Source organism: Habropoda laboriosa, unplaced genomic scaffold (assembly GCF_001263275.1).
Source record: "Habropoda laboriosa isolate 0110345459 unplaced genomic scaffold, ASM126327v1 scaffold212, whole genome shotgun sequence".
NCBI classification, from domain to species: domain Eukaryota; kingdom Metazoa; phylum Arthropoda; class Insecta; order Hymenoptera; family Apidae; genus Habropoda; species Habropoda laboriosa.
The window spans coordinates 4,120,567-4,132,789 of NW_017100509.1; the positions used below are offsets into that span (position 1 = coordinate 4,120,567).

General features: G+C 35.3%; 2 protein-coding genes across 2 annotated transcripts in view; both read left to right on the top strand.

Annotated features, from left to right (window-relative positions):
* The window catches only part of LOC108576190, an 11,145-nt gene extending 2,336 nt beyond the window's left edge, over positions 1-8,809 (top strand). The window contains exons 2-23 of the mRNA XM_017939134.1: positions 103-254; positions 527-689; positions 777-886; positions 1,175-1,343; positions 1,426-1,541; positions 1,642-1,773; positions 2,173-2,407; positions 2,557-2,714; positions 2,930-3,057; positions 3,128-3,282; positions 3,500-3,624; positions 3,849-4,026; positions 4,113-4,547; positions 4,675-4,905; positions 5,100-5,330; positions 5,623-5,782; positions 5,985-6,125; positions 6,315-6,460; positions 6,822-7,001; positions 7,143-7,349; positions 8,215-8,586; positions 8,748-8,809. Of these exons, the coding sequence (XP_017794623.1) occupies positions 103-254; positions 527-689; positions 777-886; positions 1,175-1,343; positions 1,426-1,541; positions 1,642-1,773; positions 2,173-2,407; positions 2,557-2,714; positions 2,930-3,057; positions 3,128-3,282; positions 3,500-3,624; positions 3,849-4,026; positions 4,113-4,547; positions 4,675-4,905; positions 5,100-5,330; positions 5,623-5,782; positions 5,985-6,125; positions 6,315-6,460; positions 6,822-7,001; positions 7,143-7,349; positions 8,215-8,586; positions 8,748-8,809 (3,986 nt within the window). The remainder of the gene's footprint in view (positions 1-102; positions 255-526; positions 690-776; positions 887-1,174; positions 1,344-1,425; positions 1,542-1,641; positions 1,774-2,172; positions 2,408-2,556; positions 2,715-2,929; positions 3,058-3,127; positions 3,283-3,499; positions 3,625-3,848; positions 4,027-4,112; positions 4,548-4,674; positions 4,906-5,099; positions 5,331-5,622; positions 5,783-5,984; positions 6,126-6,314; positions 6,461-6,821; positions 7,002-7,142; positions 7,350-8,214; positions 8,587-8,747) is intronic.
* A 2,785-nt stretch (positions 8,810-11,594) lies between these two features.
* The window catches only part of LOC108576271 (zinc finger protein 251), a 9,592-nt gene continuing 8,963 nt past the window's right edge, over positions 11,595-12,223 (top strand). The window contains exon 1 of the mRNA XM_017939230.1: positions 11,595-11,819. Within this exon, the coding sequence (XP_017794719.1) occupies positions 11,595-11,819 (225 nt within the window). The remainder of the gene's footprint in view (positions 11,820-12,223) is intronic.

A 12,223-nucleotide genomic window follows, 5' to 3' on the forward strand; every position in this document is an offset into this window, starting at 1 on the left:
TTGCATTAATGTTAAACGAAATATTTATTTTTAGTATAATAAATTTTTGAAATTTTCGAATATTGTGAATATATTAAGCAACAGTATTGGATTAATATTTAGGCAAATTTTTGTTTGAAGTGCGCAATGGATCACGAACAGATTTGATGAAATGCAAATTAACGCAAATTGGAATGGAATATAGAGGCACAGTAGGAAAAACTAGTGGCAACGTACGATGTCAAGCTTGGTATACAGAAGAACCTATACACGAGGTTCCTTTTGTCTATTATTTATCTAAATTTCAATACTTTTTTTTTATTTTCATAGTTTTTCTTAATAAATTAAAATGTTTAAAATTTATTTTCATTTGTTAATATTAAACACTGAAGTTAACTTTGGGTATTAAGAATTGTTGGTATTTAACCTTTCGTGACCGAATTGTGTTTCAAAAGAATTTGATATTGATCTATAGATCAAATTTTATTCGAATACTATGATATTATACTCTTCTGTTGGATTTTATATTTTAATATTTAATGATCAGGTCAGTAAGGATATCAGTGACAAAGATTTTCCCGAGAGATCAATTAAAGCTGCGAAAAATTACTGCAGAAATCCTACAGGCGATAGCAAAGGTCCATGGTGTTACACCATGGAACCTTCACTCATAGACGATGTATGTGATATACCACTGTGTAATTTTGGTGGTAATATGTTTAAAAATTCAATTTTTTTTTTTAAATATTCCACTTTTCTGAATCTTTTGTATACGAAACTTATTTATGGTTGGATAGAGTGTAAACTATCAGGACAAGGAGCTGAGTATGGGGGTAGCAAAGATGTTAGTACAGTAGGAAGTAAGTGCAAGTCTTGGCATAAACGATATCAGCTTGTAGACTCAAAAGTAAGTGAAGTAATTTGTAACACTGGTTAATTAAACAGAATTTATAATTTTGGGGTGAAAATGTGTTAAACAAACTAGAAGATTTTTTGTTTATTCTTTGAGTATTAGATAGGCTATCAATAAAAATCTAAAAGTCTAGAAAATTAGTTTATAAAAATGTGTTAATTTTTCAAAGAATTTTCATTTCTAAAATACTCAGTTTGTCAATGTTTCTGTGAAATTTGCTTTTGATTTATTTAAGCAACATTTGTATAAAGATACGCTTAATAATTTAAGTTTATTTTGTAGAGCCCAAAATTCAGCGAAAGAAACTATCCAGACAGATCGCGTAAGAAAGCTGAAAATTTCTGTAGAAATCCTACAGGCGACATCGGAGGACCATGGTGCTACGTTGAAGACGAAAACTTTGAATATGTTCAGAAACAATATTGTGATGTTCCATTTTGCGACGATAGAGGTTTAATTTCTGCACCAAAATTTACAATTTTTTAAGTTTTATTCATTTCTATTGCTATATTATAAAAATTTCTATCGTTTAGATTGCTTAGCATTTACTAAGAACGCATCTAGTTATACTATTCTCACAAAATTACACGCTCCCAGTGGCAACGCTTCGTTTTGGATTAAATTGTGGAACCCTGATGACGAAAAGAAGGTACAAAGTTCCTAAAATTAGCTAAATATTTAAAATATAGACGCAAACAAAATTTCATAAAATATACGAATAATTTTCACTCACAACAAATGATTAACAGGGAGAAGCTAGCGTGTTACTTAGTCTTTTACCAATTCCCGCTTCCGCTGAAATAATAGCGGAAGAATGGACTGCAGGAGTTGAGCTGATGTTCGCTAATTATGGTAGTCGTCAAACGTTTCCGATATACGATGTTAGTAGCTTTTTTTTTTATTTTATTCTTAATATTGGTGTCCCACCAATTCTGCTCACCTCAAATATCTCCCTTATTTCAGAATAACAAGCAATTAACGTTATTATACTAAAATTTTAGGAAAAGTGATTCTTCCTTCACATGTTCACCAGTTTTATAAAACTCAATTTTTATTAATAACAAATAAAATTTTTCATATTTTGTTCCAATTGCAAGTCAAACATCGTCTAAAATAAAGCTTCGGAGTTGCGGCTGTAACTCCGCCATTTTGCAAAGAAATTAAACGAAAAAATACTTTTATATTCTTTAAGAGTAATATAATAAAGCCCTTATGAAAAATTTATAATTGAATCTATTATTGTTTCTCTTTAAAAAAATGTTCAGATATGTTTGTATTAGGAAGAAGAAACTGCTGAGAACACTCCTGAAATCTTAGTTGGTACAAAATGGACGGGGATATGGATAACATGGGGCGGCGGTTTTATTTCCGCCGGTATCGAAGGATCATCGAAACCTTTAATTATGCAAGAATATAAGAAAAAACGTGGAATTACGAGTTTATACCTAGAAACATTTCTGTATTATGGACTTCGAGGGACAAACATATTATGGAGCAGTTCTTTCTGTCACACTCGTAGGTTTTTAACTACTTGCTACCAACGAAACGTTAAATAATGTTAATAAAGCTAATTCTGTTATTACCCTGCTACGAATTTATACCGATGATCTATTTTTTCACAGAATATATCGACTGTCTTTTTCTCACAGATTTTTTATTTTCAGATTGCGAGGTGTATACAACTTTTGGAGTTGACTTCTCGAAAGTTTGGGCTACGCAGAAGAGTAACGAAACGAACGATGTTCGATTTTTCGTTCGTGCAAGCCAGAATATTCAGATACGTTTGTATCAAACACCTACGATAGAATATCCTTCTTTAACGGTAAATATTTTTATATCAGTGAAGTGATAAAAAAAAAATGTCTTCTATCCTCATTTAGAAAATAATTACAGTGTTTCAGATTTTGAGCATAAGATAAAATAGGTAGATTTATGTATCTCTGTTTTCTTTTTTTAATATGAATCTTGTCGATGTTTAAAAAATACAGAATTATCATTTTAATTACATGAAATAAATTTAATTTATGTTTAATATAGTTAACAATGGGCAAAGATAGTACAACGCTCGCGTACCAAGAAAGTGAAGGTTCCTCCAAGCACTATTTAAAAGAAATTTCGACTTCTGGATTGCTCGATTTTTGGTCGTGGAGAGAATTTAGTATCACGTTGGTATTTCGAATGTTAAAGTTTATTTTATTTTTATTTGTACTTTACAAGTAGCACTTTATGTTACAGCATTTTTGGAGGCCACTTTCGTTTATTTTCACAAAAATTTAGACGTGCTATCGAATTATTGTATATGTACGATAACTTTTTTGCTAGTTTGAGATGGTTTAGCATTGGAAGCGAAAACACTATAGCGCAATGGACGTTATTTTGTTCTCCAGAAGGTAATATTTCGATATTTAAATTTAGATACTATACAAAATTCAAGATTAATAATACATTTTTTAATACTATACCTGATAGTCCATTTGTGTTATTTTTTAAATAAACTTATGAAATATTTCACTATTTTGCAAGACAGCTTTAAAACGAAATTCACATTTAATAGTAGAGTAGAATATGCATATTTCATCTTCATACTTCAGTAAAGATACTTCGTAGATGTGGATGCTGTAGAAGATCCTTGGCCACCAAACTGTGTCTCTGATTTAAGAGACTTTCGATACAAAGGCACGCAGTGGACTAGTATTAATGAAGTTCCTTGTATTCCATGGATATCGAAACAAGTAAAAACACCACAAAATTAATCAGAAACCTAATCATGGTTTACATATACTCCCACCTTGCATCATTGCAAGGATGTATTCTTCATATAATCAGGATCTACATACGTTAAATTTTTCAAAAATGTCATTTGCTTCATTCATTTCTAATTTTTGAAGTAAATTTTTAATGCTATATTAATATTCCAATGAAATTTGTTATTCTGTTACATATCTTTTTTAATAAGATACCTGGCGAGGATAGAACCGATGAAAAATTTATCGATGGATCTGCTTTGAAGGCACTTAATAAATGTAGAAATCCAACTCACGACTCCAACGGCCTCTATTGCTATGCATACACTCCTTGGGAAAGTATTTCCTATTCGAAACGATATTGTTCAATTCGAAAGTGCAGATCATCGGGTAAACAAGAGTTATTACGCTGAAAATATAAATAAAATTAAAATAAAATATAAAAAAATGTAATATCATTTCGTTTCAATTTTTAGAATGTCGAATGGCTGGAACCGCAAATGATTACATAGGAACATTGTCGAAAACACGTTCGGGCCGTATCTGTGCTAAATGGCCAACTGGGCCTGAATCAAAATCAGTGACATCGATGCCCGCAACATCGGCTCGTACCATTAGGCCAACACGCGTGAAACCTCCGAAATTTGGCCCATACTACGGTTCCCAAAATCTTTTTGTGGCTAAGACAACAACCTCCATGTCACCCAAAGCTCCAATTGCCACAATTTCCAAAATTGATTCAACAATCGGTCGAGAATATTTCAATGATAGTTTATATTCAGAAGGTAGCGCCAAAAATGCTAGTAATTATTGCAGAAATCCTTCACGTAACATCGCTGGTACTTGGTGTTACACCACAGATAATTTGGTTCCTCGAGATATTTGCAACGTTAGGGATTGTGAAAAACCAGGTAAAGCAGGTTATTTTAAAGAGTAATCGTTTTAATTCTTGTATGAAAGTTGGATCAATTTGAGCCAAAACCAGGTCACGAACACTTCTTCTTCTGTTATTAAATGTATTTTTTGGATAATTTTCAGAAGAGTATACTTTTCTCGTTAAAGGAGATGGTTTAGGCAGACGTCTGTACATTTTACCTGAATATCGTTCCGAAGGTTTACATTTCTCTCTGAAAGCTTGGCAACCAGATGATCCAGATTCCGTTACGTTTGCTTTCCTAGCCGATGACGGCTTAAAATCGCGCTATATTCTTAAGATAGGAACTTTAGATAACGAAAGAGTGCTTCTTTTTTATCAATCAGAGACTTCAGGTATTTAACGTATCATATTTTATTATAAAAAAAAAATGAAGTTATGAAAAAAGAAAATAATAAATTAATTAATCTTCGCATTAAATATGAAATGAATATTTTTATCGTTAGAACTTTCGAATACAAGGTGCACGATGTATAAATTTTTATACGATATTTTTTATTATAATAGTTAAATATCTGCTTAATTATAGCTATTGCACTGGTGAAAGTGAAAACTTTTCCACATTTACTATACGTGGGGAAATGGAGTAGCTTCATAATTCGAATACCACGGGGACAATTTTTGCTTTACTATGAGGATGATCCCGCACCGCTATTTGAATGGACCCATTCAAATCCTCCTAATGCTTTCTTACCCATGTATTATTATTATGGTAGCGAAATGGGAAAAGCTGTTGGCTTCGCTTTTGATCACGATTCAAGTATGTTCATATATTATACAGTCAATCACAAAAGCTACGAGGGGAAACTAACTTATTTGACTGACCAAAATTATTACAAAATTATTAAAATTCTAAAAAAAAAAGTATTCATTCTAGAATCTCGAAATTTAACGAGTATGTGTATTTTTATTAATATATGACACTAAATTTAGCGAGAAAATATCATTAAAATCGTATAAACTTTCTACACCAACATAACGGGTGTCCTAATGTTTGTAGTTTTTTTTTTAAATTGACTGTATGCTTGAATAAGTGGTTTGTATACGAATAGATTGTCACATTGAAAACACGAAGACTGATCGCTATACTAGAATATTATCGTTATCAACATGGATTCAGAAAGAAGTGTTGTATCCCGAACAAGTGACTTTTCAGCTTCGAGGAAAAGGCGCAATTTCCATAGCCTTGTATTTAATGCCTGGAACTCCAGGGTAAATGTTGAAATTCCATAAACTATTCTGATCTCTTCTTTGTTTCTTAAATTTAATTTAATTTATTTTCTCAAAATATTTTAAATCGTACCATATCTTAACATCTACTTGAGGGAATCCTTGGTTTAGAGTGTTTGCGAAAAAATGCAATTATCATAAATTCAGAGAAAAGTAATAATCTTCAATAATTACTTTCAAGCAGATTTTTTGAGCTTAAACTTAATAAACCGAATCGTTGGATATCTTTTGTAAGAAATACGTATCCTTCCGTCACAGTTTTCCATAAACAAAGGGCACAAGTATCTTTATTTACAACAGATTCCTGGACCAATTTTACAATAAGGTAAATTTTTGAAATATCTGTAGTGTACATATTTTCCTTTTGCCTTCATTGTGTATGACTGTTAAAAAAAAGTGCTACAAGTGTTATAAAAATAAATAAATATTTCAAACAATTGTCAGAATTAACAATTAAAAGATTACAGATACTTTTACGATTTACCTATGTATCGTTAATTTTTTAACTTTGCAGATGGTCGGGGAATACCATCGACATTTATTCCAACACAACAAATATATTTCACTATAGACACGTTCGTCCTCTCGTATTCTACTTTTTCTCCATTGGCGTAGAATCTGGCAGTTGGGTTACTTGGTCCGCGAATTGTATACCAACAGGTAAAAAAAAGTACCGTATTTGTCTTTTGTTAGGTTAGGTTAGACCATATTACAAACTATGAATATACTGTTGCAAATACCGTATATAATCTCATGGCCTGCTGATGTTCGCTCTGGAATCCAGAAGACGATCAGTTCTTACTGACTAATACTGATCGATTTATTAGCCTTAGAGGAATTCAAGCAATCTTCGTATTTACTGTTGTGTGCTATACAGGGTGATTCACGAGAAACTGAACACTTCGTAGTGTAGTAACTGATGTCACGGTGAAAGTGTTAAGGAAATTGTTAAGGGATTAAAAATAATTGGAAAGTAGAGGTCGATAAAGATTTTGCTTGAAAGATATAGATGGACCACCAGTCGATGGCGGTTGGTCACACTGGGGACCGTGGGCGTGTAGTGCAAGCTGCAATGGTGGTACAGGAATTCGAAAACGGCGCTGTGATTCCCCGAAACCTAACGTCAAGGGAGAACCCTGCTTAGGACCGAGTACTATGACTGGACGTTGCAATGAAATTCTTTGTGGTGATATAACGGAAGGTACATTTCAAAAATGTAAAGAATTTATTATGTAAATACGTAATAGACGTTACAAAACAAAAATTGAATATTACGTAGGAAGAATTAAGTGAAAATTCTTTAGGTAAAAAAGAATTCATATGTTTGTCGTATTTTTAATAGACACAGTAAATTTAGTAAATCGAAGAATCCGGACTAATTACACAGCTCTTACTGTAAAAGAACAGCATTCTATTACAATTGAATCAGACTCTGATATTGTTAAACTAATTACTACGGAATCTCCCCATTCTGAATTACAATGGTCTCTAAATGGCGTTTTCGTGGAACAAGATGTTGGTAGAATAGACTTAAAAGATTATAATATCGGTAAGAAATAATTATTATTGTTATTTAGTAATTTGTAATTTTATTAGACTTTCAAAGGGTCAAAAGCGATCGTTTTTAAAAATTGCTCATTATTTAACATTAATTGCCATTTTTAAGTATTAAAACACGAGGTATCCCGTGATTAGACCATAATATATTAAAATCATCATTACTGTTGCATCGCAATCACAGAACGTGAGAAAAAGTATAGGTTGAACCAAGCAAACCTGAAGTTTCTAACGCGCATGCCTGTGCAAATGAGCGGAAAACATGCAGGCGTCCATCCCCACTATTCTATACAAACTGTCCCCCTTGAGGGGAAGTTTGGTGTAGATAAAAAAGTAGTTTTCAACCAGCCGTCGGTAATGTCACGCGCTGATAAAAGAATAAGAAAGTGAAAAGATTATCTGCAATATTCATGAAAAATAAAAATAGATTTCTGCGCTTTACAAAATTGCTTATAAATTCGGAAAATTATGAATTCTTATATTTTATAAATCTGTATGTTACTTTGAAGTCTTTCTATTAATTATTTCTTAAAATACACGAATATTATATATAAGATGTTCGATCACTTCTGGGAAAAAATTTAAGAAGTGATTCTACCCTATATTCGTTGACGTAGAGAGGATTGCTCGGCTACAGGGATATTTTTAAACGTTAATAATTAAAAAACGGAGCCTCTAACACAATTTTTTAATTCTTCATTTTTGTCTTATTTCAGTTTCTAGAATCACCCCTTAAATGTTTTTCCAGATGTGACTGAGCACAATGTATATTGTGCTTTTGTTCATAAATATGAAATATTCATTTTGCTAACCAGATATTTATTTAAAAGTAACCAATATCTATTATATTTATCTAGAAATAACTAAAGCCATTTTAAACGATTCTGGCGTCTACGCAATGACTCTTCGTCGAATCGATGGAACATATTCTATCATTAAGGTGGTTAGTTTGGCGGTGATTCCAGCAAGGGAGAATGTGCAGACAAGAGAAACGCTGAGCATGACCATACAGTGCCACTGTACAATTTTAGGACACGTTTATTCAGAGCTTCAAATATCCTGGTTACTACGCAATAAAACATGGAAAGATTATGGCGTCACACTACCAATTGCTGCCGATATTGAACACATTCCAAAAATTAACAAAACACACGGTGGAATTTGGCAATGCGTTATCAGTCAAAACGATTTAAGTTTCAAGTGGATAACGAATATGATTTATGTTAAAGGTAACTAATTTTTTATGCAAATATGCAACGTTACCATAAATTAGTCAATAATTTACGCAAGCAGTTTAAAATATTCCTAATTAAAAAAATAGTATGTGTAACACTGTTTTTACGGAGATATACTTTAATTCGTAGATTCTTTACAATTTGGTTTATTTTAGACAGTAATAAGATTTATGTTGCATTTAAGTTCTGGGTCCTCCAAATTGGCGTACGTACTTAATGGAAGATCAGGCAACGCGGTTTTTTTTTGGCTGGCTACCGAACGAAGAATATGTTGGCGTTTTCGCGTTAGTTCTTTCTCTTATTTTGCTTGCTGCTATTATTGGAGGATCTTATTACTGTATAAGGTACACGTTCATAAAAAAATTGGTTTTTATATTTTGCATGATTTTTCTACTCTTAATGAATTTTTTCTTTCCATGCTATGTTTATTGGAGATACTTGTGTTCGTACTAACTGTAATCACCAAATTCAACGATTTATGTTTCCTTAAGTTATTAGTCATCATTGCAACACGCTGCTTTATATTTTATAAATAACTTTCACTTAGTTTGTATTTAAATAATGATAAATTTTATTTATTTAAGAAATAGTAGAGTATAGAATTTCTTTTTTAATCAGATTTCGAGAAAGCACAAGAAACATCTTTGATCTGAAGAAATCAACCGAAAGCCCAACGAGCACCGAGTACGAGCCATTGACAGACGAAGTGACTACTGAAGATCCAGGTAAATTGTCACTTTCCAAAGGTACGATTCAACATTATTCGAAACTTTGAAGACTTACTTCGCAGTCTCTGCAAATATACATAAAAAATAATAAAAGTAAAAAAAGTAACAATTGTTTTATCCTAAATTTCTAGTACATTAATAAATAAGAAAATGTGCCATGCGATAACTTTCAAAATTCAAAAATTTACAAACATACTTTTATCTCATTCCGCGTACAGCACTTAATATCGATCGAAAAATCGAATACAACATAAAACCGCAATAAATATCGTTCAATTACCTGACGAGCACCCCAAAAGCATACCGAAAAGCAAAATTTCAAATCGTCTAAATTTCAAGACTCGACAAACACCCATTTATTTTCGGCAAAACCCTCTCGACAATGAAAAAGAAAACCAGAAACCTCCTTAGTAATCTCTAAGGAAAGCACAGACTAGAAGTCGGTCCTCGATCGATTTCGTAACTTTATTCTTCGTTGTGTTCCAGCGTTCCATCGTAACGAATGAATAAAGGAGAGAGGTTTTCAGGTGACGGGTAGAGGCGAGCGGCGAAAGAGAAACTCGTGAGAGAAGGAGATGAAACCGGCGGCGAAGCAAAGTGGAGAAGACGAGCTGCGTGTGCGTGGAACGAGGAAGAAGGAGAGACAGTAGTAGACGGGAGAGAAGAGAGTAAGGAAGAATGAGAAACTCGAATGTGTCGAAGCGAGAGAAGACGGCGTGGAATCAGGGAGGCAGCCTCGGCTGGTTGGCAGATCGCCGGTGCAGGCCCGAGGAAACGCGACGAAAGAAAGAAATAAGAGAGTCCAGAAGGCTGTTAGGTGGAAGAAATGGCGAGGAGCAGAGAGCGGCGGATAAAAGGATATGGTAGGGCGTGGAAGCGGGAAGAGATGGTAGGGACCTAGAAGAGGACGAACTGGAACCGCTTGGATGCTGGAAGGAGAAGGAAAGGGCACAGGGAGCGACAGGTGCCCAATCGCCCACGTGGGTTCTCTCTTTACGGTGCTGCAGCGATGGTAGAAGGGTGAAGAAGACGACGACGACGACGACGAGGACGACGAGGACGACGAGCCGGCTTCCTTGTACTGGTGAAGCAGCCGATACTCGTTCTATACACCAAGTGCACTCGCCACAAGATGAACATAGTGGGGCAAAGAGATCCATTGGCGTATAACTTCGCTTTCTTCGTCGTCTATCGTCGATGGCCGCCGAATCGATCGTTTTTCTTCGACTCGTCGTCGAAACCGTTCCGCCAATCTTGGGAAGATCGATCGTGCGAAAGAAGAACACAGGTCGAGGGATAGAGTATGAACGGTGAACGAGTGTTTCGGGAAGAGTTGTTAAAGCTGGAAGGTTCTAGGTGGAACGAAGAGGAACGACGACGAAGAGGTGGTGATCGGGAGAGGAGGCTACGCCATTGGAAAAAGTCTGCAGCGGGCCATGTACTGTGAGTGGGAAAAGAGGTAAAGAAGGGGAAGGGCTACCCATTCGGTAGCAAATGCTGGTAACCCGTCGCAAGGTCAAGATCAGTCGGTTAATCCTATCCAGTCAGCCGAGGCCCTTGCACCTTGGAGGACGAACGACCCTCACGCTCCCAACTAAAACTTCAACTTTGCGAATCCCGTAACCGTCGCACTTTGCTCGATTTGCTCCAATTTTCAAATTTTCCCGCTTGTCCGCCTCTTCCCTCCCTCTCCTTCCCCCCACGTCCCCCCTTTTTTCATCCCTCCTTACCCCCCTGGAGAATATATCAATAGATCGGCGTTCTCATCTAGATTAACTCGGGAGCGAACACGAAAACAACGTTCGATCGTTGAATACGGACAGTTTCGAGTGAGCTCCGTCACACAGTGTCTTTTGTATATGTTGTACCGAAAGGGATTCAAAGTGTACTCGTGTTTCTTCTCTTTTTTTTTTTTTTGTTCGTTGTATCTTCTCTTCCTCTTCTCTTCGACAACGTGTCTCGATTTTTTCAAACACTCGGGATCGATTCGAAATCTGAGAGACAACCTGGGCCGGCAATTATCCTTGGATCGTTCGAACGGCTGCTCGTTTCAACGGAGACAAAGCTGCTTCCGGTGGAAGATTTATCCCGGTGGAGAGAAAAGAGCGCACGTTGGACATTCGGTGGCTTTTTTTCTTCTTCGTCGGTTTGAGAGAAAAGGAGATCGAGGATATCTCTTGGTGGCACGGGAAAAGAAGTGTTTTTACAGTGGAGAGGACAACCGGCAGCCGTGACTTTTTTCCACCCAAAGCATCCCTTTGCGGGGCCACTGTTATGGAAACCTGCGTTCTGATACCAAAAGAATTTTCATTGGCACTCGCTAACGATCGATCCAGCTATAAGGGCCTCTTCAAGAATGATTCAGGCAGCTTAGTTACGGACGTCAGGATATCCGTATGGTCGAACGTACTTATTCCGGCAGGGACGTTGATCTACCCCTTTCAGGGCTCTATCCGATTCGACAAGATCGACCTTTATTCCCTCCTCGATGACAATGATGTAAGTAGCGGTTTCCACGTCAAATTTCTTTTCACACATTCTCTTTACTCTGATTTGCTGTTTGTTTGTTAAATATATCGCTTCTGGGTGTAAAGTGTGTCTGTGTGTGTTTTTCTTATTATTTTTTTGTTAATTTCCGGAAAGTTTCAACGAAGTGCTTGCTTACACGTGGAAAGTTGGAAGATGGTTTTAATACTGTGGACATTGAGTTACGTTAATGTGTCGAGTGGTTAGAAAAACTTGTACTGTAAAGTTTCCACCGAGTTTCCTTACTTTTTGTGTTCTATATATGTAGAAGATGATTAGACAGGATAATAGAGTATAATAGCCGAAGTTGTATAATTCTAGACAAACGTTCTCGTTCCAATCACTTCCTTTTCTGTGTTTCTGTTGCAATTAATTGT